At 36.4% G+C, this 26,186-nt stretch overlaps 1 protein-coding gene across 3 annotated transcripts in view; it reads left to right on the forward strand.

Moving 5' to 3' along the window:
- MYOF (myoferlin) overlaps positions 1–24,557 on the forward strand; it is a 63,276-nt gene extending 38,719 nt beyond the window's left edge. For 2 of the 3 annotated variants that reach the window (XM_009087288.4, XM_030241096.2), the window contains 28 exons: positions 327–441; positions 560–665; positions 2,190–2,332; positions 2,632–2,805; positions 4,026–4,137; positions 5,419–5,496; positions 7,251–7,432; positions 7,525–7,683; positions 7,835–7,933; positions 8,720–8,881; positions 9,394–9,559; positions 10,155–10,231; positions 13,611–13,622; positions 14,408–14,506; positions 15,132–15,257; positions 16,004–16,159; positions 16,267–16,358; positions 17,291–17,461; positions 17,983–18,131; positions 18,374–18,513; positions 18,793–18,881; positions 18,963–19,058; positions 19,649–19,790; positions 20,092–20,191; positions 21,040–21,233; positions 22,455–22,564; positions 22,875–23,022; positions 23,475–24,557. In XM_009087288.4, the coding sequence (XP_009085536.1) occupies positions 327–441; positions 560–665; positions 2,190–2,332; positions 2,632–2,805; positions 4,026–4,137; positions 5,419–5,496; positions 7,251–7,432; positions 7,525–7,683; positions 7,835–7,933; positions 8,720–8,881; positions 9,394–9,559; positions 10,155–10,231; positions 13,611–13,622; positions 14,408–14,506; positions 15,132–15,257; positions 16,004–16,159; positions 16,267–16,358; positions 17,291–17,461; positions 17,983–18,131; positions 18,374–18,513; positions 18,793–18,881; positions 18,963–19,058; positions 19,649–19,790; positions 20,092–20,191; positions 21,040–21,233; positions 22,455–22,564; positions 22,875–23,022; positions 23,475–23,510 (3,433 nt within the window). In that variant the 3' untranslated portion in view covers positions 23,511–24,557. Of the gene's footprint in view, positions 1–326; positions 442–559; positions 666–2,189; positions 2,333–2,631; positions 2,806–4,025; positions 4,138–5,418; positions 5,497–7,250; positions 7,433–7,524; positions 7,684–7,834; positions 7,934–8,719; positions 8,882–9,393; positions 9,560–10,154; positions 10,232–13,610; positions 13,623–14,407; positions 14,507–15,131; positions 15,258–16,003; positions 16,160–16,266; positions 16,359–17,290; positions 17,462–17,982; positions 18,132–18,373; positions 18,514–18,792; positions 18,882–18,962; positions 19,059–19,648; positions 19,791–20,091; positions 20,192–21,039; positions 21,234–22,454; positions 22,565–22,874; positions 23,023–23,474 lie in introns of those variants that run through there. The other variant, XR_007777860.1, reaches the window with a different exon arrangement.
- Positions 24,558–26,186: the final 1,629 nt, after the last annotated feature.

A 26,186-nucleotide genomic window follows, 5' to 3' on the forward strand; every position in this document is an offset into this window, starting at 1 on the left:
AGAGAGGCATATGATTCATACAGAGTCCCTGTTTCCTACGCTTAAATTTATTGTTTTTTCTTTTTCCGAGAGGACGTATTCAAAGCAGATCCTGAATAAAACAGCAGTAAATCATTCCTGCTAGTCATTCATATTGATGAGTAATGTTCCTCCTACTGCTTACTACAACTAGAGTTTCTTCAGTGTTTTTTTCTAAGTTTCCTTCATATAGCTGGACAGTGCAGAATACCCCTATGTGTGCACATTCTGTACTGTGTTTCTGTATGTTTTCTGTAGTGAACTGAGATGGGTTTTATTTATTGTTGTATTTTTTTTTGGATGTGCAGTCTGTTGACTGAAGCTGATGCTGGTCATACTGAGTTTACTGATGAAGTGTATGAAAATGAGAGTCGCTATCCTGGAGGGGAATGGAAAGCATCTGAGGAGAGTTTCACAGACGTGGTGAGAGTTGAATTTTTCACTGGATAAGTAAAGATTTGAAGAAGGACTACTGTGTTTTGCTACTCAGTGTATTTACCCTACTAATGCAGAAAACTGTTCTATTTCCCTTACATAAAAGAATGGAGAAAAAGCCCCACCCCCACGTGAATTCACATGTCCTTTTGGATGGGTGTGGGACGATGATGCTTGGAAATCCGATTTAAATCGAGCAGTGGATGAACATGGTAAGATTTACTGGTCATCTGCTGATATTAGGACAACATGCTGTTGTTCATAATGAAGGAGGACACATGTCAAAATGTAGCAGTATTCTGAGCCTGATATTGGTTGCCCAATGGAAAAATACCACGGAAATATTTGGATAAAATTGCTTAAGGAATCAGATAATATGACATTGAGAAAGTGCTCACTGTCTGCATCTATTTCTATTTCCATTTTAATGGATTAGTAGCAGCAGTTGAGAGGCTTTTAGAGAAGTCAGAAGGTTGAGACCTGAAACCTCTGTAATTGCACCAAGAATATGTGGCAAAGCCAGGTTTGGATCTGTCTGATAATTTACCTGTGAGCCTTCAGCTTTGGGATGATAATAATGCTATAAAGTGAATCAGAAAGTCTGGGGACTAAAGGAAGTGGGGAACCAGTTTGTGTTGACCACACACCACACAAGTGTAGGAAGGATTCCTGTTTTGCTGAGAGCAGAACAGCAGCACTGAATTTATGGGAAGGGAGCCATGCAGGACTGATCAGGATGAAATATCGGTTATTAGGCAATTCTGAAATGAAAAAAACCTTGAAAATCTTTCTGTGAAGAGTCAGGTGCTGCTAGACAGAGATTTTCAGATTATATATATTAGTAATAAGGTCAGGCTAGAAAATCCTAATATGCTTATTACTTTCAATAAATTAAGACTGTTGTCATCACAGAAAGTTGTAAACAAGCTCACAAGACCATAGGTTGGATTCTACAGCAATAGGAAAAAGTAGTCAGTGACTCATAGCAAAGTATTTACAGGGCATTGGTTTGATGGTTTGAAAACAAAATAAATAATTTTTTATTATTATAGGGAAAAAAGGGAAGATCATGGCAGATAATGGAAAACACAAAATTTTGCAAAACTATAGAAAATTTTTCTTTTGTTCTAAACCAAATGAAAACTCTCAACTTCTAAATAAAAAAATAACTAGCTATTATAGTAGAAAAAAATATTTATCTAGAATACCTCGTAGGAGTGTGCAGTAAGTTTTTAGTGAGATGAATTTAAATTAAATTCTGAGTCTTGAATGCTTGGCAATTGAATTATACATAGACCAAAAATACAGTAACATAACCAAAAATACAGTTCTTAAAGTTTTATGATCAGAGTAGTTGGTGTTCCTCTAAATGAAAAGCTGTTGGAGTCACAAGAGTGCACAGAACATTTCACTCTTATTTAAAATTAAGGGTTAGATTTTCCTGCAGTGAATATGAAAATGTGATATCAACATCTGAGAAAATAAAAATGCAAAGAAAAGAACTTGAAACTTATTGTATCTGCTTTAATGCTGAGATTTTTATTGTCACATATATTACAACACAGCATCATTATAAAATGTCATCAGTGGCCCCCTGGCTTCTGGGCTGTAAGGGTCTAAAGTGCTGAATATTCTTGTGTGATAAAGCTTCATCCTCTGTAGGTATTTCAGTGCTTTTCTTCTTTGTATCTCACTTGTATTTCTGAAAATATACTAACTGATCCAATCTGTTTTAGGGTGGGAATATGGAATTACTATTCCTCCAGACACTAAACCCAAGTCATGGGTTGCTGCAGAGAAGATGTACCACACACATCGACGGCGAAGGCTGGTGCGGAAACGTAGGAGGGAGCAGTCTGAGGGAATGCCAGCAGGAAGGGTAAGGAAGAGAGATCCAGGCAGGGACTGGTACACTGTAACAGTGTGAGGGGTTTGGTTTGTGTTCTTTAAAACCTGCAAGAGATTACTCATTACCTAAGTGAAGAAAAAATGTAATGCCAAGAAAAAAAATCCAGAACAACCTGTTACATTTTCGTTATATTCCCTTTCTTTATCTTTTTGTACTCTGATGATTCCAGCCTTGGTTTATGAGGGGGTTTTTAGCCTGCCAGAGGAAGCACTGCTTTTTTTCACTACAGTTGCACTACACTGTGGATAACAAGAATTTATATCTTCAAGGGAAGGTCATCCTATGAAGACCAAGAAGGATGGGAATATGCTTCCTTGATTGGCTGGAAATTTCACTGGGAGCAGCGCAGTTCTGATACTTTCCGTCGAAGACGATGGAGACGGAAAATGGCTCCCTCAGAGACACATGGTGCTGCAGCTATCTTTAAACTTGAAGGTGCTTTGGTAAGAGACAGAGTGTCAAACACATCTTTCAAAGGTCAACCTGTTACTTTGCAGTAAATAAACAAATATATTGGACATTTTAGCCCCTGAATAGTTAAACTAGTGTATAACTGGGAAGTTAAAACAGTGTATATTGTTTAAATTATTTAGTCAGAAAGGGATCATTAAAGTTGGGGTAGAGATTCTTGTATTATTACTATTTTTTTATATTTTTATGACATATGCAATATTATATATCACATTCTATATAATTTATGTTTTACTGTTTTAATCCTACTTATTACTTTATTTTTAAAATTCTTTTTATTTTTGCATTATGTGAGATTTAGCTCAAAAGGCCAAATTACTAGATAAACCTCCTGTAAGTAAAGTGAAAAGATAGCTCAAGCTTTTCATGCATGCAATTTAGATGTATTAACATCGGCACAAAAGATAACAGGCTTGGAAAAAGCTGCCCCGATGAATATTTGCTTGTATAAACAGTCAAACATAAGAAAGGATAACAAAAAAAAAACCCACAAGAAAAGAAAATAGTGTGTTGGAGAACTAGAATTTCATATGACACAGAGGAGCAGAATGCGGTTAATCCTCAGGTGCTGAGGCTAACACAGCTTCACAAATAACCTCTATTTACCAAAATACAAACTGTAGCAAATAATGTGAGAAGGCTCCTTTGTTTTTATAAAGTATGTAATAATCCTGAGTGTATAGCATTAACAAAACTTTGCATTTTTTTCTTGGTTTGTTTCTCTTTTTTGCATCAAATGTTGACCAAGGATTCACGGACAGCATTTTCTTTCTCCAGTTAATTTGGTTGCTCCAAGTAATAATTCCTATTTCAGTTTTGCTTACAGCTATAGTTCCTGGGCTAGTGCTGGGATAAAGCCTTGGAGCAGTTCTCTGCCACACAACAGTGCAGAAGACCTGGGAGCTTTCCTCCACTATGAGCTGATGGGTAGCTAGTACATATCCAGAAATAAAACATTCTGGAAGTAAGATGAAATGACTGCATATGATTTCTGCAGAGCTGCAATTGGCAACAGGAAATGACCTCTGGACATGAGTAAACATCTTGTAAAGTACATTTACTCACAGAAGTAAATTTCTCCTTGTGCTGGAAGGGAAATGGAAGCCCATAAATTCCCTCACATAGTCCATTTCTATCAAATTCCTTCCATGTTTGTAAATACTCAATAACTTTCCTCTGTGTGTAATTTCAGGGAGCAGACAATAGTGCTGATGATGGAGAAGGAAAGAGTTCAGACAAAGCCAAGGAGTCAGCTACAACAGTGTTTGGTGCCAATACACCAATGGTTTCCTGCTATTTTGACAGTAGGTTCTTTAACAATTCCTTTCTCAAAGATGTTGTCTGTTTCATTTTGGTCTCAAACAGAATCATAAATCTTTGTGGTTTACATCTAGCTTTATATGCCTTCTCTAGAATTACTATCAGACCCTTGACTGATCCTATTTAAATTATTAAAGAAAAATTACAGTTAGTCATTTCAATATTTCAGTCTGCTGTCACACAGATATTTTAAAAACCTGCATGGGACAGGAATTTTAATGCTAAATTTAACTTTTTTGTTGGTTCAGGTCACTTAACCAGCTCAGTGCAGGATCAGACAATGCCTGGCCCAGAGGAAGCAATACCATGTAGTTGAGTTTGCAAAGTGAACAAAACTGTAACTTTGCCAACCTGGATGGGTTTGAAATTCTTTGTGATCACTGTAATGTGAATCACAAAAGCAGGGATGTTGAGATGGGAGCCACCAGTGCTAGTTAACAGGAACAGAGGTCAATTCTGGGACTTAACATCCTTTTTGAGGAGCTCTGACTGGAACAGTTGTCTTTATTTGAACTCTGCAGAACTTGATCAGCCTGCTAAGAATGGGTGTCTAAATCTTAAATATTTCAGAACCTAGGGAATATTGTTTTAATAATGACCATAGCTCAAGAAGAATGGCACTTTTTCTTGCCAGAGGTCAGAGGTTTCAGCCCAATGAGGATATATAGTGGCTCAGAATTTTTCAAGGACTGAAAGGGTTACACCTGACATCTTTTAAAGAAAAGCTGTAGTAACTTACCCACACACAGTCCTGGGTTGGGGCCACTCACATCTTCTTTTTAAGCTATTCCACCTAAGATTTAGTAGCTTATTTTTTAAAATCTTTTAACCAAAGAGACAGAGTTGCAACTGGAATAACTTTCTAGGCTAAGAGCTAAAAATGTGAAAGACCCAGGACCTTGGAAGTACTGTAGTGAATACTTAAATTAGGCAAAGGAGTGCCCAGTTCTTGATTCTCTTTGGGTGAGCTAGATTATCACACTGTTTCAAACAGCAATTTTTGAATAGAAGAATTTTTTAGATGATTTGTGTGGTGAAAAAAAGCCCAGATAGCATTAGTGGTTTTTTTTTTCCATTTCTGCTTTGTGTTGGAACAAATGTTCTCAGGTGCTAGTTCATTGGTATTAATACACTCATCACATGGAAAGCAAAAATGTTGCTACAGTGCTTATGTTAAAATGTGTAAGGCATTTGTACAAACTATCTTCATCTCATAAAAGAAGCCTGTATAATGCAGTTGAACTGGTTTTATTTCTTTTATACAGGAGTATATACTTACCACCTTCGTTGTTACATCTACCAGGCAAGAAATCTCATGGCTTTAGACAAAGACAGTTTTTCAGGTATGAAAAAAATCCTTCTAAAAGTACAGAAAACTCATATTTGCCCTGAACTTGTAGCTTGATTTATTTGGCTGTAGAATATCTTAACTCCTTAAGGTCTGTGTGTAGGTCCCAGCTACTGGAACTATGCCATAAAGAAAGTCTCAACTTTATTATGTATGATCTGAATTTGGTTACTGCTGCCCCGAGGCTGCTGCAAACAAAGTGCTCTGTATGTCCTGTACCAGTTGATGCCAGTGAACTCTCAGGGAGGGAATTGGATTTCAGATGAGGTCTGAATTTTCCATGACCAGGCCCTTCCTTTTGCCATGGATTCTCTTTATAACCAAAGCCTACATGCAGTTTTGTCCTGCAGGAGGCTTGCACAAAAGCAAGGATGAAGAAAGCTGGATGGTTTCTTCATTAGTTATGGCACCAACTGCCTCTCAGTGTTCAGTGTTTTATATTAATTCATTATGGAAATGAAGTTGCAGAAAGCTTCTCTGTGCCTTACTGATAAGCATGTCTTTTATTTGTTTATACAGGTTCCTTTCCAACTCTTAGGATTTCCAACAGTGCTGTGTCCATCTGGCATCTTTGTAGTCAGGCTAATACCCAGTTTTCAAGTTTTGCTAATTCAAATCAAAATTTCACTGGAAAGCCACAGAGCAAATTGAATTTAGATTCTGTAAGAATATGACTTTACACTTCCTTTAAGGACATTCAGCAAAAGACAAAGCTGAAATGAATTTTCTTTCTCCATTACCCTCCATTTGCATCCTTCTTTTTCCCCCATAATTGAGTAATTGTAATGCCTCTGTTACAGAAGATACAGTGCTTTACAAGTTTTAGTGATATTTTCTAAAATGAGGAGGGTTTTGTACAGCTGCCTGTGTGAATTTGGTCTTATTTCAATATGCAGTACTTAAAACCAATGCAAAGAAACAGTTACAAATGCCTCCAAATTGCATTTGAATCATTCAGGACAGGCACCTCAGATGCCATCATACATAAACTAGCTCATCTATATTTTATTTTCCTCTAAAATTAGTTTGAAGAATTAGCCAAATTTTGTAACACTCTGATTATGTACCTTGTCAGAATCTATTGAAACTGACCTAAAGATAACCTTTAAAATTGCCTTTAGTCTTTAGTGATTTCAATTTGTACAGGAAATATTAATGACCATCATCAGATACCTTCCACAGAGCTCTTGATGATTTAAAAGCCTGCAAATACTGGGCCTAGACCACTTGAATCATTCAGCTGTTTCACAAAAAGAGTTTGCTGTAAAGGAGCATGTTTGAAACCTAACCATGATCTGAGCAATACAGCCTGGGACAATTTGTTGTTTGGCAACTAGTCAGACCTTGAATTATTTCTTTATATTATTTATGAGGCAGTATAGTTGTATATCAGTGGAGAGAACAAAAAAGAGTTTCTGTGGACAAGATTTAAGACAAGATTAGTATAAGCAGTGTTCCATTTTAGTTTTCTGGTTCTCTTTCTACTTTGCAAGATATTTTATCATTTTCATTTATTACTTTATTAATCAAGCCTTGCATAAAGGAAGTGATTTATTAATCAAATGGAAATTTCTCTATTAAATATAAATTATGGATATGTGTTCATTTTTGTTTTACATAGAATCGCTTGGTAACAAAAGTAGAAAAATAACATTATATTTGATAAAAAATGTGCTTGTGTGCCTTATGGCTTCATGTGGTTTTGTTTGTCTGTAACCCTATGCTTTCAATTTCTGTATGATATTTCAGATCCATATGCTCATGTTTCTTTCCTCCATCAAAGCAAAACAACTGAGATCATTCATTCAACTCTAAATCCTACATGGGACCAAACTCTCATATTTAATGAAATTGAGATCTATGGGGACCCACAGTCAATAGCCCAAAACCCACCTAAGGTTGTTATTGAACTTTTTGACAGTGACCAAGTGGTAGGTGAAATCTTTTTACCCTGATTGCTTTTTTATTTATTTATATTAGTTGTCAGTACATTAATGGTTATTTTTGCTATTTTTGGTGGCAGGGTAAAGATGAATTCCTTGGAAGAAGCGTTTGTTCCCCCATGGTCAAGTTAACCCCAGAAGACGACATCACACCAAAACTGCTCTGGTATCCTGTAACAAATAATGGCAAAGCTTGTGGAGACATTCTTTTTGCTGCAGAACTTATTTTGAGAGACAAGGTATATATTTCTTTTTTCATATGTATGTGTAATATAATAAGATACAGCATATATTCTTGCACGGTGACATTATGGGAAGAACTGTCTTAGTAGTTGCAGGGTATTTCATCTAAGATGAGAGAAACTAATACTCATGTTTGTGTCTTAACAGGGTGGTACCAACCTTCCAATTCTTCCATCACAAAGGGCACCAAAGCTTTACATGGTTCCTCAAGGAATCAGACCAGTAGTTCAGCTCACTGCTGTCGAGGTATGGTTACTCTTCAGCTAACTGAATACAAGTGCAGTCTTCTCATCCTCTAGACAGAAAGTTTTTGAATTTACTTACAGAAAACAAAAACTATTCATAGTGAGAAATACTCTCTTCTGTGTTTGTGACTGTCATTGTTTTCGTTAATTTTCCTAAAACTAGAACCTTGAAATATTTTGCCAGACATGTGTTGTAGCAGATGCAGGGCCTGCTACGGCTCCGTGGAGGGATGTTTAGAGACAGGTATTTGCTGAGTCATAGAATTGTACCAGGAGTCCTCACTCTGGTCCTCCTTATCTCTGTGTGACCCCATAGGCTAGTTTCCCTAACCCTTACAACTGGTCAGTTTTCAATCCCACCTAACCCTATAAAAGAGGCCGTCTGGGCCCATTTTCCTCAGAAGAGCAGCTTCAAGACCCTTCGCGAGACCCTCAGTATAAACCATCGTGGAACGCTCTTGGCTGCCTTCTCCTCTCTCATTTCGTCTGCCTTCCAGGAGCCATGGCCAGCCGCAGCCCCTACAGCAAGCTAAGAGCTGAAATCACAAAAGAGCTGACTTTCACTAAGAGCTGAAATCACTGAGCTTGCTAGGGGTCTCGGCTGTGCGGCTGTCTGGCCTAGGGCACCCCAGCCTCCAGAGGGCTGAGGTGTTCGCCCTTGGGCCGCTTGCCTGGGATGTATCATTATTGAAAAGATGGCATTTCTTCTTTCCTACTTTTTGACTATTATATTAAACATATTGACATCCCTTCCCACTTTTGTTCATATTGGATTTTTTTTTTACAGATTCTGGCCTGGGGGTTGCGAAACATGAAAAACTACCAACTGGCACCTGTTATGTCTCCAAGTCTAATTGTGGAATGTGGGGGTCAAATGGTGGAATCTGTGGTGATCAAAAACCTCAAAAAGACCCCGAATTTTCCATCTTCTGTTCTCTTCATGAAAGTTGTACGTTACAAAAACCTACATGCCACTTTATCTATAGCAAAATAAGTTCCTCCATAGTTTTAAATGTCAAGGATTTGTTCTGAGTAGAAAGACTCACACATCCTTTTTTGATTTACCATAAGAAATTAATGAGTCTGAAAACTGTAATAAAAATCATGTAAACATGTTTGTACAGTCACTGGTAGGTTGCATGATTTTATATGCACAATCCAGTGCAGTGTATTTTTTTTATTTGAAAGGGCATCAATTTACTTACAGGTGTTTGGCTACTTTCCTATTGCTAGGATGGGTGATGTGCAAGAGTCAAGAAAATTCAAGATTTGGGGCAATTATTCTTACTGACTTTTATTAGCTGATAAGATGTGAAGTTTTCATTCACCATACAGCCATAGAACATAGTAGTTCAATATTAAATAAATGAAGTAACAGCTCTAATTTAGGGGGGAAATCTTTATTCTTTTTTTTTTCCTTCTGTTTGCATTGTAAAAAAACCTCTAACTTTCTATTTTTAGCTGTTACCAAAAGAGGAGTTATACAGTCCATCCCTTGTTATTAAAGTAGTAGACCACAGACCATTTGGAAGGAAGCCCATCGTGGGACAATGTACTATTGATTTACTGGAAAGCTTTCGCTGTGACCCCTACACCACCAAACAGGACATTGCACCACAGCTGAAAGGTAGAAAGCTGGAAAATGAAAAGTCCTACCTTCTTGTGAGATGCTAGAATTACCTGCCTGTTTACTCTGAAGAGTAGCCATCTCGTGTTGTGTACTTAGGTGGAAATACTATTATCTGAAAGGAAAAACATCTAACAGAGAGTATTAGCGTTACATTCTGTGAAGCATAAGAGGGCATAATGCAAAGGCGAGTCCACTCTTGGACTTGTGCTCATTCTCTGAAGTTCCTCTTTAGTATCAACTTGGAAGCTAACTACCTGCAGATCACCTCAGCACTAGTGCCAAAGAAATGATCCAGTATTCCAGTAAATATGGTCTGAATAAAATGGTGACATTTCCTCTACATTTTTTCAAGTATTACTCTTACCTTTAATTTTAGTTCTATATATTTGAGAAATGTTTCCATATCCTGCACAGAAGTATTTTGTCTGTTTTAGCAAAAAGTGGCAATTAATTGCTTTCTTTAGAGGATTAAACATATAGCCAGTGAATTATTTTACATCTTCTGTAACTGTCTGGATTTAAATCTGATGAAACTGTTTAGTAAGATATTTTTCCTACACCATATTGCCTTAATAAAACCTTTGGCTTACAGTTAGTCTGCTCTCTGCTGCACCTCTCCAGGATACAGTAATTGATATGGAAGACACACAGCCACTGCTAACAGCTCAGGTAATCTTTGAAATTTGATGCTTAACTTTGTTCTTAAGATCTCTGATTTCTGAGGAACTATCTAGACAGCAAAATTGTCAGAAACATATGCAACCCTCTGGAAAGCCAGATGGGAGAAAGTTACTTGGTGACAGGAAAGAGAAGGAAATTTGGTCATAATTTCAGCCTTTGGTTTCATATTGTGAACACCAAACTATAGCATTTTGTCTTTGGTCAAATTCACCAGTAGCTTAAGAATGAATTCACTTGTTCAATAGCTACTGAAAGTATGTGATAGACCATCAGCCCATTCCCACTGATGGTGGGTAGGGCAGCCTGATTTTGCACAGACTGAGCAGTTCTAGATAAAGCAGTTAGAAATAGGGATATGCTCTGGTCCTTCAGCCCTTCATTTTATCACAGTCACAGCTTGGCCTCTCTTACCTTGAAGCCATCCAAACCCAATAACATTGAAACAATTTTTTTTCTGCACTAACACTTCTTTTCCTTCTCTTCTGTTGTGCCTTGTCTCTTTACTGCTCTGATTCTTTCGGGACCACCACAATACAGTTTTACTTTCCAGGTAAAAAATAATTCTACTTACAAAGTTCTACTCTTGAATTGAAATGTGACTGAAGACAGAATCCAAGCAGTACATTTTTAAGGCAAAAAATATTAACTCTTTTAGAACTGTAAAATATTTCCCTTGCCTAGAAGATGTTTTCATAGATTTCTGGTGGCCTGTTACATTAAAGGAAGCAGAGAAATGATGCTCTTTAATATATAGCAATTTTGATAGCTCTTAATCCACAATTTTGACTTTTGAAAATGCAGAATATTTTACGTTGTTACAGCAGTTCCAAAGTAAATAATACTTAATTTAAGCTTTTGGACTCTTACTGCTATTTGAGTATTTTAATGATTGTCTCGTTCTTCTTTCATCTCTTTTTCTTATTGTCATCATATTCAGACTCTAATTTAAGTAGATAGATAGACCATGATCTTGTGATTACTGTCATCATACATGTAAATTGTCATTAATATTTAATTTACAACAGTCTCTAACCTTTATCTAAAATAGGTTTTCTCCTCTAATATAAGTAGGATTTATTATTATTTTATTAAAAAATTATAAGCAAAAATATTTAGAAAATAAAGAAGATTTAGCCCTTCAAAGTCACCAGTAAAATTTATTATAGTTGTGTAATTTATTTCTACTAAAAAGGGAGCATTTTAAATGCTACATAAGCAGATAAACAATTTCTTTTAGTTTGACATCATCCAAGCCAAATACAACATTATATACAGTGAAAGCATCCATATTAGAGAAATGAAAAGTCAGAACAATCCAAACTGATATAAGTAAAACTGTGGAAAGTGTAAGTTCTATGCAGACAACACCCTGAGGACACAAAATGCCAAAATTTCATCAATTACATTCCGATTTCCAGTGTTTAAGCAGTATGTCAACAGCACTCAGCAAAATGGCTTCTCCAACTGCAGTGCATGTATGTACCAGAGTGATGCATGCAGGTGACCAGGATGGGCTGGATGGGGAGCACTGTTAACCTCTGGGGCCTTGAGGGGCTACTTCTCTGGGCAGCTCTGCCAGAGAGAGATTTTGGAGGAGATGATGCTCACAAGTCCTGGAGGATTAGTTATATTAAGGTACCCTTGTTCAGAAAATCTTACTAGGCATATACAATATGTATGAACTACTAAAACTTCTTTTGTGTGTCAACTTACATAGAATGTGTGTGATAAAAGCAAAAAAAAAAAAAAAAAAAACAGGAATTATTTCACTATGCTATTAATATTTAAACTTTGTTTAGAAGTCTTCTTCCTGGAAAATAAAAACCCAATTAAAAAAATTCTGACTCTGACTTTTCTAGGGATCCACTGAATCTCTTAGATTTTTTTCCATAATTCCAGATTTTTCAAAAAGATAATAGTTAAATGTTAATGTCTTGACAACTTCATGTATAACAATGTGCAGTAAAGTTACAAGGTACATTTAAAAAAGGACAGTAACATTACATTATTTTTACCATGTGAGTATTTCACTCCAAAATCTCTAATCTATCATATGGCATTTTATTCTGTATTTTGGCATTCTGTAACTACATCCTGATTACAAATTTTAGTTATAATAATATCTGAATATTGAAGACTATTATTTGCTCTGGGAATTTTTAAAGACGATCTTAAAGTTTTGATTTCTTTTTCTCCTTAATTACTTCTTCCCAAAACTACCAAGTGCATTATTTGAAGAGACGTTTGGTGGTATATCAAGGGAAAAAAAAACCAAACCCAAACCATAACTCCTGACTGAAACTCTTCCAACATTATGCTTTGATGAAAGATTCAGAGTTCTACAAAGTATATTTTGTGAAAAGGTTTCAAATTTGCTCTTTGAATTATGACTGAGTAATTATACAAGCTAACCTTTGCATTGTCAACATTACAAACCAGTATTTAAACAAAGTGAAATTGAAATGTAGCAAACTATTCAAAATTACCTCATGAATTCTGCCAGTAAGTTTTGCAAGTCACAAATTATGTTGTTTCCACCAAAAAAAAAATTCACTCCAACTGGCTTTAGAAAATGACAGTCCCATGCTAATTTGATAAGAATATGCTACATTCATAATTTGAAGGTAAACAAGACTAGTAAAATATAATAGACCTGAACATCCCAGGGAAATATTTACTGAAGAGAACAGAAATGGGAGTAAATGAGAATGATATACCAGAGTGATGTCCTGACCTATTGATGCATTTGGCTTGTATTCATAAAATTTTTTGCATTTCTTCTGCTTTGCACAAAAATCCATTGTTAATGCTTTTAAATGAAAACATGAGGTACAATGTATGAAAAGTAGCAGAAATGACATTGCTAATCATGGCTTCCAGATGGGATGCATGATGCTTGCTCTTAATGGACTAACGGGTCATAGTTATGGTATCTGTGATTTAACAGGTGAAGCATTTTGGATTGTGCATATTGTTTTCACACTTATATGGATAAATCTATAGACACAATATTTTTGCCTTTTTTTTCTTGGTTATGTGAAGAACAAAGCACAGGGTAATAATGTCTTACAGTCCTGAAAACCTGCTTTCTAAAATGTATGTGTATATGAATGTGCATGCTCCAATTCAATATCTAGAACATTCTGCTCTTCTGACAGCACCAAAAAAATCGAGTTAAACACATGGTGTCTGAGTATTCTTCAAAAGCATTTTGAAATTATTAATGTTTGTAACCTCCTTTGCACACTTACTGTATACAAACTCCTAAACATTTAAAGCCTATTTAACTGTATAAAATTCTACAAATCATATCCTTACCATTGCCTTTCCTTTGCTCTTTTTTTTATGACTTGATCCTCATGAGCAGCTCACAGAAAAGGTAATGTATACTACTTCAAAATAATCTACACATTGCTTTCTCCAATTGAAAACCAGTATATCAATAATGCCTACAAATTAGCATTTTAAGCATGCGGATGAGAGCAGTAATCTCTCAAAGTGTTTGATAGGAAACTTACAGCGAGCTTGTTACATGGTAGATTTAGGAAGAGTATGCAAGACTGAAATAGGAAGCCCAATACATTAAAAAACCCCAACAAACACTCACCATTAATGATCTACATAATACTTTAAGATTCTCTGTAAGTCCAAACAATCTTAAAAATAATCAGATATACACAGGGGATGAATACTATTCATTCTGTTCATTCACAATGAATCTTATTTATTACCACTGGAAGTTTGTTTTCAGGGGCAAATAATTCTATTATGCAAACCATGTGAATACAGAAAATAGCACTTTCTTAAACAGTGACTATCAGACTTAAATAAATAAAAATAGAAAAAACCCACAGAAATACTGTATTAGTAGAATGTATAGATTGCTAGTATCTAGGTGACATGAGGCTTATTGAAGTACTGTTTTTAAGGGGCAAGACTCAACTACTTTTCAAATGCATTTGGTTAACAATGAGGTAGATCTGCAACTGCCTTAATTATATTCTAATTTTCTTTCAGATAAGTCTTTATATTAACTAACTGATAATGAGTTTTAGAGGCTATTATTTGCTACTATGCTTAATTGTTCATTATTTCTGCTGTACAGTATGATAGAAGAGAGGCTTTATCTCCCAATAAAAGCTTTTTATTTTGTTTTCTTTTAAGGAGGAAGAAATTGTTGATTGGTGGAGCAAATTTTATGCTTCAATAGGAGAATATGAAAAATGTGGACAGTACATTAAAAAAGGATATGACACTTTAAAGGTAATGCTCAGGATAAAATAACATATTTCAGAGTTTATAGGCCCACGACCTGGTCAAAACTGTCCCTTTTTATTTTTTAAATGCTCTTCAAGCATTAACTACACATTTTCTATAAAGGTTCATTCCTAATTCATATGATTAAATGAAGGTTTTAAGATATCTTGGCTTCTCTTCTACTTACATACACTTATTAAGAGATGTGTTAATAATTTAATCTTGCCTTCAGTCAAAGGGAATTTTACTGTTGACATCTTTGGGCACCAGGCAGATCCTAAATAAACATACACATTAAGAAAGTATGAGCACAGAGAATCAGTACTTTTACTGTTTGTTGGGTAAAATTTGAAGTGAGACTACTTTCATTTCTTGTCTTATACAGCTGACAAAGAAAGTAAAGATAAGCTTATGACATGCCACCTAACTCTGGTTTTAACCAAGCCTTATCACATGAAGCTTTATCACATGTTCTCCAAAACATTGCATTTGCTCCCACTTTCATATAAAAGTAAATCCAAAAGCTTTGGTTCCATAAAATATTCCATCAAACATAAAATACTTTCCAGTGCCATTATGGTGGAGCTGATATATATGATCATTTCTAAACTTTCCTTTTTTCTTTTTTAAGGTGTATGACTGTGAATTGGAAAAAGTACCTGAATTCAATAATTTAACAGATTTCTGTGATACATTTAAACTATACAGAGGGAAATCTGAGGAGAGTGATGATCCATCAGTGGTCGGGGAATTCAAGGTAAATTTCAAATGATGGGCAACAAACAAATGCTAGCTGCAGTCTTTTGTATGTAAGTGGTTATTTAAGTAGATCTACATGCAAGAATTTCAGCTTAAATACAGATGGGTACATTAGTAGAGGCAACAGATGTTGGTAACTGCTCAGCTACAGGCTCATCTTTTTCAAGGAAAGTACAGCTACACATTGCTCACACTAGATGTGCTACATGTTAATTGAAAATAAATATAATTCCTGCTAATGCAACCTTGCCCAGAAACCATGGGACAGAACCTTCCCAGATAACCTTTCAAATTTCAAAAAGCGCATTTTTAGAATGATTTTGGAAAAGGTATTTTGTACTATTTCTGTGTTTCTGTGACTTTTATGGATTAAAATAATGCTAATGCAGATAAAACCAACCAACCAATCAAAACACCTCCAAACCTTAAATGATGTTTTTGGAGAGAGAAACAAATACAAAGTATTTGTTACATATTCTTAGCTGGAGCAAAACTGAGCAATTGTTTTGACATCAAAACAGCTGAATTGACTTAAACTCGCAAAGGATATAGCCTTGTCTTTTTAGTGTTATCATCCAAAACCCACTAAAATAGAACAAAGACTTCTAGGTCACTGTAGATCAGGCTATAATTTTGCTACTCCTATAGAAAACAGTGTGTATGCGTAGGATAGATAAGAAAAAACAGACTTAGCAGAGTGCCTTTTCTACACTTCTCTTGAGCAGCCTTTATGCTGTTTTGCAGGGCTCCTTTAGGATCTATGCCTTGCCCGACGACCCCGGCGTGCCAGCCCCGCCTCGGCAGTTCCGGGAGCTGCCGGACAGCGGTCCCCAGGAGTGCATCGTGAGGATCTACATCGTGCGAGCCCTGCAGCTCCAGCCCCAGGACAACAACGGGCTAGTGAGGCTCTCCGCTTGCTCTGTCAGCCAGCTGCTCTGCTGAGCTTTAAATCAACTTAGCATTGATAACTAGTTCTTAACAGTGTTCTTTTTTCTTATTTTAAATAGTGTGATCCTTATATAAAAATAACTCTCAGTAAAAAAGTCATTGAAGACAGAGATCATTACGTGCCTAATACCCTCAACCCAGTCTTTGGCAGGTAACATGCTTTTTGTATTTTCGATGTACTGTATTTTAGAATGTTTTCCTATTTTTTTTAAGGTAAACCATTACTTGAAATATTCAGTGCTCTGTTCATAGTTATATACTGACAGTTAATTGTGAGTAAAACCACATAAGGTGTTTTCCTTTGAAATCATTGGAAAACACAGATGTTTGGCTAATCTGTAGATTTTCTTTGTCATGTGGGTAAATTGCATAGAGTAAAACAATGTATATATTTTAAAACCAGCCTGTGTTAGGCATATAAGAGTAACAAAATATGCTTATGGAATACAGAAGTTTTAACTCTGAAAACTAGATGGATCTCACAAGTAATCAGATTAGCATGCGTTCCCAGGACACTGGTCTTTCCATCAAAGGGTAATGACACCACTGAAATATATGAATAAAAAATACTTGTTAGGAATGAAAAGTTACATCATCTGCATAATTACTGTGAAATTCTAAGTCTGGTTTAGAGTTGGAGGAGGATTTTGACAATTTAGGAGGACTAGAAAGATTATTAAGGTTTTGAAAAGTATTATTTGCAATGATACACTACAGGTTTTCAATTGTTCAGATTATGCAAAGAAATAGACAGCAAAGATACTTGATTACAGACACAAAGTGACTTCCTTCCTCAGTCCCAATTCAAGCTGATGCACAGAAAACATCTAAGTAATATATTGTGCAGAAAGGAAGGGAGTAATTTCCAGAGGAGTAAAAATTAAATTATTTATAAGTGCATATAGAAATTGGAGCATGAAAGATAACTGTTGCTAGATTTATCAGCACTGGAAGCATCCTTTTAATACCTTCTAAAGGCTATTGCTCAAAAATAAACTAGTAAGGGCTTTTTTCAATTTGTGTTAAAAATAAGAAGCATTTCTCAAAAGAGTAATAGCCTTAATGGGCAATTTTTATATTTAGAATGTATGAACTCAGCTGCTTCTTGCCTCAAGAAAAGGACCTGAAAATTTCAGTCTATGATTATGATGCATTGACTCGTGATGAAAAAGTGGGTGAAACCATAATTGATCTGGAAAATAGATTCCTTTCTCGTTATGGATCTCACTGTGGCATCCCTCAGCAGTACTGGATGTAAGTCAATTTGTCTGTTGAAAATTTTAATCTGTAAGACCAAGTACCCTATTTCTAAAAAAACCTTAATTCTATGGTTAAAAAACAATGCTGTGTCTTCTCAAGGGTACTTGTTGTGCTTGTTCTATCATCTAAATGCCAAGTGAAGCTGTAAATCTTCAGAACAGCCTTCACTGAAAACCATGGCATCAAATATTTCGACATTTTCTTAATGCAGTAGTGCATGTTATTTCTGTCCAGAGAACTCACACTTAACAAAATTTTCTGAGCTACTGTTGCAAGTAAATATGAAAGCAACTGAGAGTTTGAATTATTTTGATACCTAAAGAAAAAACACTCTGTCTTGGAAGGCAATTGAGCTGATACAAAATTATGTCACTGTATCAAACTCCAGAGCCCTCAATCTAGGCAGTTACAGTGCTGCTCTTTCTGAGCTACTTTAATAAATACATTTTACATTATGTGTAAATGCCCTGAATGGTGAATAATTTTAGGATATGTTTCTTTTGCTTTCATAAAAGTTCAGGTGTGAATACCTGGCGTGATCAACTAAAACCCACCCAGTTATTGCAAAATGTAGCCAGGTTTAAAGGCTATGCTCCTCCTGTCCTCTCTGAGAATGGCAGAAAGATTAACTATGGGGGTCAAGACTATACTTTGGAGGATGCTGGTGAGTTGGTTAACTTATTTTACATGGTTAACTTATTTTACATGTATGTCTTAAATTCACATTGATAAAATAGAAAACTTTCCAGTTATTTATGGAATACTAGAAAAATATCTTTGATGTTTTCTCCAAGTTGAACACACTTCTATGCTCAGTTTTAAATATCTGGTTTTAGGTTTTTTTTAAGTTCAAATGCAAATTCTAGTTCATAAGCCCCTGTTTTTTTCCCATTTATTTTATTTCAGAAGCTAACAAAATCTTGCATCAGCATCTTGGCCCGGGTGAAGAGCGGTTAGCCCTTCATATCCTCAGAACCCAGGGTTTGGTTCCTGAACATGTGGAAACAAGAACCTTGTATAGCACTTTCCAGCCCAACATCTCCCAGGTACTGTCAGCTGCCTTGGTTATGGCTTCTCAAAAGCAGAAATGGAGCATTCCAGAATTTATGGCATGTTGTTAATGGTGTGGTATCTCTGAGGGGGAAGAGGGCTACAAATCATTATAGCTTTGTTTAAAATGTAAAGCAGGTTAGTCTGCTTTACATAATAAACATAATAAAATGCAGCTTTTTAAAGAAAGTTTCTGTAGAAATGAGAAAACTTATCTGAAAAATTAAGGAGCCATGACAAACCTATATGCAACAAACAATTCTTCACTGCTACAGGGAAAGCTGCAGATGTGGGTGGATGTTTTCCCCAAAAGCTTAGGACCACCAGGCCCTCCATTCAACATCACTCCCCGAAAAGCCAAGAAGTGAGTATCCCCACTTTCTACACACCCTCTGGCAGCCTTGACAAGGCAATCCAAACCTCTCACCCCAAATCTCTCTCTTAGGTACGTCCTGCGTGTGATCATCTGGAACACCAAAGATGTCCTTCTGGATGAAAAGAGCATCACAGGAGAAGAAATGAGTGACATTTATGTGAAGGGGTAAGAGCATTCTGTCATGTAATACTTAAAATGAATAACATTCAGAATGTCCTGGGAATTCCTTGACCATGGATTTCAAATATTATTTGGTTCAGCAAAGTCAAATGCTAACCTCAGAGAACTACAGAAGTGTTATCAGATAAAGCACAGCCAGTTAATGAGTGGAGTAAGATCCCAGAATTTCATCTCTTGAGTCAGACAGCCACTGAAAAGGCAGAGGGTTAGCTTTGGTGTTGCATGACTTGGATTCTTAATTTTTACATTCCCTCATTTTAATATAAAAAAGCAATAGAAATCAGAAAAATATACTACCAGGCAGATCTAACTTCTTACTAAAAAAGAACTCAGCAACTCACCACTGAGTTCTAAGACCACAGCACTGGTCTTAGATCAGAAATTCAGTTCAGATGTTCCTATTTACAGTGCTAAATTGGAACCAAACTGCAAAGGGACGTGAAAAACTCCCCAGCCCTCTGTGAGCAATTCTTTCAGCTGGTCTGCAACCCCTTAATGACACAGTTCCAGTGCAAACAGGCAATCCCACAGTGTAATCCCACTGCAAACACCAGACACATCTCTCCCTATTTCAGATGGATGCCTGGTAATGAAGAAAATAAGCAGAAAACTGATGTTCACTACCGATCATTAGATGGCGAAGGGAACTTTAACTGGAGATTTGTTTTTCCTTTTGACTATCTCCCAGCAGAGCAACTCTGTTTAGTTTCCAAAAAGGTAAGTATTCCTAAAGATTTCAATTCTTAGAATACATGTTCTAGTTAGCCTGGTAATTTGTACCTACATATTGAAATTTGGCTCAGTTCCATGTACTTTCTCACACTGCTGATGTGAACAGATTCATTTTGCCTTTGGGCCAGGAACAACACACTGGCAACAGCAGTCTGCTTTTAGCAGGGCAAGATTAGATCTCTTAATACTTCCACCAAGCCTAGAATTCACAAGTACTACCAGACTCCAGCTTTGAATTTCCATAAGTAATTTTAAAGGTGTTTGGTATTTTTTTTTTTAATGTTAGGAACATTTTTGGAGTCTTGACAAGACAGAATTCAGAATCCCACCCAAACTGATCATTCAAATATGGGATAATGACAAGTTCTCCTTGGATGACTATCTGGGTAAGACTTTGAATGAAAATAGTTACTGTTCTCTCAAAGCAGGATATCAAAGTGAACAATTTTAAATTCTCACATAAGGATTGCGTTTACAGTGAGACACTGAGCCTGGAAATATATGCCAGCTTTTCTTCTCAGTACAGGCTCACTGAATGAATAAGTATTCACTCAGCAAAGGCCTACTGGCAGGTAAACCAAGATACTTTTCACTCAGGTAAATCCTCTCACAAGGCACATGAAGAATTATTTTGCTCCTTTCTTTAAATAAAATTACCTTAAGAAGGGCACTTCAGTTCTAAATAAGAGTATTGACAATAGCATTTAATTTAGGTTTAAGCAATCTACTTCACACTGTTATTAATCCCCACATTTTCTATAGATACTGCTCTGCACAGGAATCTCTGCCCTATATTAAGACTGTCCCAAAGTCTTTAGCTTACATACAAACTATACAGGCCTCAAAATCTTAAAACAAGTAGTTGATTTATAACCATTAATAAACTTTGCTAAATTATGCATTTAACTGTCAGAAATTACTTCCTATATTGCTGTATTTGGGTACTTTCCATTTAGATTTGTGGGGGAAAAAACCTCTATTAAAAAATCAAACAATCTTGCAAGCTCTTGTCGAGCTTGCTAAATCAAATTTATCAACACCAGCAAGAGGGGCTTAAACACAGTGTGTCCCGTTTCCCTGCCTCACAACATCTTTAGACAAAGAAGAATATAATGTGTCTGTTGATTGCCTTTCCTGTATTTCCTGTATGTACATGTTTAGAGGTTGATGTTGAGCTGCTGGGCTGTATGGGTGGTAGTGTTATGCAGTGTTTATTTTTGTATCTGTCTTCTAGGCTTTGTGGAACTTGATTTACATAAAACAATCATTCCAGCAAAAGTTCCTGAGAAGTGTAATATAGACATGATTCCAGAATACAAGGCAGACAGTTCTCAGAAGGCTCCCAGGACTGCCTCTCTCTTTGAACAGAAATCCATGAAAGGATGGTGGCCATGCTACGTTGAAAAGGATGGCTCACGTATTTTAGCGGTAAGGTTATTACTTCTTCTAAAAGTACTTCAGATGTGCTCACCTTTCCTTTCAAGTTACCAAGAAAGACTGTAAAGAGTCTCCCACTTAGCTGTTAGCTTTCAGTAGATAGACAGAGGAGGGGTAAATAGGACGGTCCATGCACAAGTTCAGAAATTTGGTCCAGCAACAATTTTTTGTTTTAAAACGTGAGTTTAATGCTCCATTGATGTAGTTTGTTGCTAACTTCATTTAACTTGAAAGACTGTGGTGCCAGTTATGCTGTCTTGCCAAAGCAGCTGATGAAGTCATGTGAATGAATCAAGCTGTGCCAGGGGAGATTTAGTTTGAACATGAAGAAAAATTTCTTCACAGAAATGGATGTTGAGCATTGGAATGGCTGCACAGGGAGGTGGTGGAATCACCATCCCTGGAGGTGTTCAGGAAAGGACTGGATGTGGCACTTAGTGCCATAGCCTAGTCGACAAGGTGGACTTGGTGATCTTAGAAGTCTTTTCCAACCTAAATTATTGTGTGATTCATTAATTTAATCACATCATTTCTCAGAAGAACATCAGATACATCCCAAATGCGTTAAAGATGAAAGGAAAATGTTTAAATCCAAAGGATTTTTGTACACAGCAAACAAAATCTCTGTACTGACAATCCAGACTAGCTTTGTGATTATGTATGCCATCAGAAGACACAAAGCATTCTAACTTGTTCTACAGAGAATATAATGTGTATTTATCATTTGCAGAATATTAAGCCTTTCAAAGGTGTCTTCTTCTTTCTTCTAATGTTTTTGCCTTAAAACTTTATTACTGGAATTTAACAAACGAGGAAAAATATTCAGAAATATTTACAATATGAAAATATGAATATGCAATATCAAAAATTAGATGCATGGTCATTTGGAAAATATGCAGTCTGTGGGCTGCTCTTGGAAGAAGAGAAGAACTGTTTTTGTTTTGCTAAATTGGAAAAAAAAATTATGGCTTAGAACTATAGATGAACTAGCAGAACAGTTTTATGCCCAGTGATTTGGTTTTTTGTATGTGTCTTTTCATGATACTGTTGTGACCTGTCATAGTACAGAAATCAGTGTATTTTGAGGAGGAAATTGGAAGCACAGATGTACACTGTGATAGCTGGTCCCAGCTATTCTGTCGAGGTACCAAGCAAGTCCCATTAGTGCAATTTCAATAAGATGTTTGTCTTGTGCCACTTTTTTTTCTGAAGGGGAAAGTTGAAATGACACTGGAAGTTGTCAATGAAAAAGAAGCTGAGGAAAGGCCAGCTGGTAAAGGAAGAGATGAACCCAACATGAACCCTAAACTAGATCTACCAAAGTAAGATATTTTTATCCCACTAGCTTTAGAAATACCCAGCATCTAGTTACTCTGATGCATGCAGTAATGTATTAGTCATCAGTTATCCTTTGCAAAACTCCACTTATAAAAGCCAATCTTGTTTCCTCCTGCAAGCTTTAGGATAAAATGCAGGATGGTTTCAGTACTAATGGCACATGTTTACTGCAGCTGCTATCTTGCATTTCAAAACTGTCTGTTTTCTTCAACCTCAGACCAGCATGTTTAAAGTGATACAATCTCATGCTTAAGTTTTAGAGTATAAATAATACTTACTTCTCTCAAAATGCAGCCGGCCAGACACTTCCTTCCTTTGGTTTACAAATCCCTGCAAGACCATGAAATTTATTGTGTGGCGCAGGTTTAAATGGCTCTTCCTAGGCCTCATCATTTTGCTGATTCTCCTCCTGTTTGTGGCAGTGCTCCTCTATTCCCTGCCGGTAAGGATTTTGGAATGTTTCTGTTCCTCAGCTGTGGGATGAGCTTAGACAGCAGTCATCAACAGGATACACTCCTGACTCAGACAGAGTCTATCACCTCTGTTTTAGCAGGAGATAGGGATTATATCCTTTTAGCTAGAAAAAATTCAATTGATTTCTATTGAGAAAGAATTAAAATTTAGGTTAAAACTAACCTATTAACTAAACATGGAACAAGGAACTGCTTTAGAAGAGTCAACAACCTACACAATTAAAATAGCTAATAGTTGGCCTAGAGTCTACATTAGTCTGAAGTAAAAATTACCTATTTTCGCTGTGTTTTAACTTAACTTACCACATCCTAAATACATTTTGATCCATTTTAATATCTCAAATGTCTTTTTCAAAACAACACTGAAGTATTTTGTGTACATCATTTAAACTCTCTTGTTTCCTTCCTCCTCCCCCAACAGAATTATTTGTCAATGAAGATTGTGAAACCAATTTAAGGAAGAATTTTTTACCTCATCTTTTTAAATAGTGCTGAAATTTTGCCTCAGGCTGTGGACCAAAATCAGCAAGGCTCTTCATCCTTTGTATCTGCTTGTATTTAGAATGGTAAAATAGATAATTAAGACTTTCAATAAGGTTAGCCAAGGTTCAAGAGGTCATGGAAGGTGGTTTTTAAAAACAAGGAATAACCCACAAACCCCATATTTTTTACTTCAGAGGTGTCTGTACATGGTGAAGTTCTGACTTCGCTTTTAAAATGGATTTTTCATAAAAATCACTCAGAGGAGCTGCCTGCTATTGCTATCTCTGGTTTTTAATGGATACTTTCTTTTGAGAATCCTTTTTGTTGGGCACACTTTGAAACTCTGCATTTTAAATTAAAGGAAAAGAATCACTACTTACAAATATGTCTACCAAAGAAACATGACAGTGCAACCAAAGGGTCATACATTGTTTCTAGTTCCAAAGTTTTCATCATCATGCTGCTTAAAATTCTTATTTGCCATGCTGTAGACGTGACAACACTATACAGGTATCCTGACAAGTTCATAAACATAGAAATGAATTATACATTGTTTTTTTATTATAATTATAAAATTTTAAATAAACTTATCCACAAGTAAAACACAAGTTTCCAATTTTCTTCAACTGTTACAAAACTACAATGTATTAGGACTTGTGTAGTACCTATCAGAGGATATAATGTCACAGACCTGGAATTTAAGGTATTTTTACTGTTATCTGCGCAGTGAAGAATAAGGAAATACTTCTGCACAAAGTTCTCATTAATTTAATCATTAGTTAGGAAATTAATAAAGAAATCTGTTGACTAGTTTCACAATACTCCTTGTATTTAGAGATGATCATGAATCAAAACACAGGAGGATGCATGACCTAGAATCAACCCTTGTTTGAAATCTGATCTGCACATGGAAGTATCTCATTTTGCCTCAATCTCCTCTCCCAAGGCAGAGTAAAATATAATCTGCACTAAAATCAGGTTATAGTCTGTGATTCTATCTCACTTTTATGGAGGGCTGACACAGAAGCGCCTCGGAACATCCTCTGGTCCTTAAAATAAAGGAAATCTGCAGCAGAACCTGAAATCAGCATTTGGTGTGATTGTCACATTTTTGACTGGATAAAGACTTCAGCTGCCTTTAAAAAGATAGTAAAAAGTCAAAAATAACTACAAAAATTGTTCTTTAAAAGCTTCTGTCATTGCATTTAGTGACATACTTAACACTTTCTTAAAATACAGTACTGTAAAATAATAAGCATGTACTTGTTGGGCAAAATAAGTAACCTTATTCTGTTGGAGGAATTAGGGTAAAGGTCTAATATTAAATAGCTTCCATCATGTGAAGTCCCAGTGGCTATAGAGTGGAGCAAGCAGCAGTCACACAGTCGCAAACATAACACCACCCTTAGTTTTTTGTTGTCAAGAAACTCTCAAGCATCTTGACCCTTGAATGAGAGCTTAGAGCTGGAACTAATCACTATCCAGATGGATTGACCCTCCACTAATGATGAAATAGCTCTCCAGAAATAACCAGCAATTTGCATGAGCTAATGTTTGATCATCCACTATTAAAATCTGTCTCAATCAATGCCATAAATCTGACACACGGTAAAAATCACAGCAAACTTATTTTCATGCAGGACAAGAAAGTGTGCTGCTTCTAAGGGTTGTAATTAGAAAGCATTTAACTTCAAAGGGTGTGGAGCAGAGATCCAAGCAAGCCTGTTCACAGAGCATTTGAAGAGTGGCAGGTACTGCCCTTCTGAGTGGAGTTCACCCTCTTCCAGATGCCTTTTTGTTCAAGCATGCATAGGCTTGATCGTTTCACTTCAATTAGGCAGTGCTATTAAAAACATAACTGAAAAGTCTGAGAAGCCATTCTGTCTGCCAGCCTGCCCCAGTAACAAACAAAAGACAGCACATCTTCACAAGAAAGAAAAGGTGATCATTTATATTTACATACAGTGCTAGTCAAATCTGTAATCCCTGGTGCAGCTGCTGTGCATGACTCCAACATGCAACAAGTTTTTGTCTAGCTGGAGCAGTTACCAAAGAATGAGCTGTTTGTTAGGACCAATTTGGTTCTGCTCTCACCGTGCACCAGCAACTGGGATGTTCACTTTGGCCAGTCCAGCTCTGAACCACTCCAGTTATCAGTAGCTGAGGCAAATGGCCTGTGAGGCCACAGAAAAGTGGGCAGAATGTAGATGTTCCTGACACCACTCCCCCTATTAAAGGAAATTACTTAATCCAGGGAATTCCTCCTCCTATGAGTTTGTTTTTTCAGCCAGCTGGAACAGCCAGGGAAAGGCTAAAGCTAAACTGACAGTGCTTTTAACAAAAAATGGGTAGCTAGCAGCGGGATGTCAGAGTCGTCCTGCCTCTGCCATCACACAGGTTCAGACACCAGTGGCTGCATCTTTGATGCACTCAGGTATCCAAGCAGCATATCCAAGCATTCCTATCACTGCTTGCTGTAGTCACCCCACACCCTGACTACTGGAATGGGCTATAATGAAGTTAACAGCTACTGTAATGTATTTTACAAAAAGCCATCATGTAATTCAAGATAAAATATTTGGAGAAACTTGCACCTATACCAGCTCAGTGTAAACTCAGGCATACTTATAAGCTGTTCTTGCATTTCTTT

Source organism: Serinus canaria, chromosome 6 (genome assembly GCF_022539315.1).
Source record: "Serinus canaria isolate serCan28SL12 chromosome 6, serCan2020, whole genome shotgun sequence".
NCBI lineage: Eukaryota > Metazoa > Chordata > Aves > Passeriformes > Fringillidae > Serinus > Serinus canaria.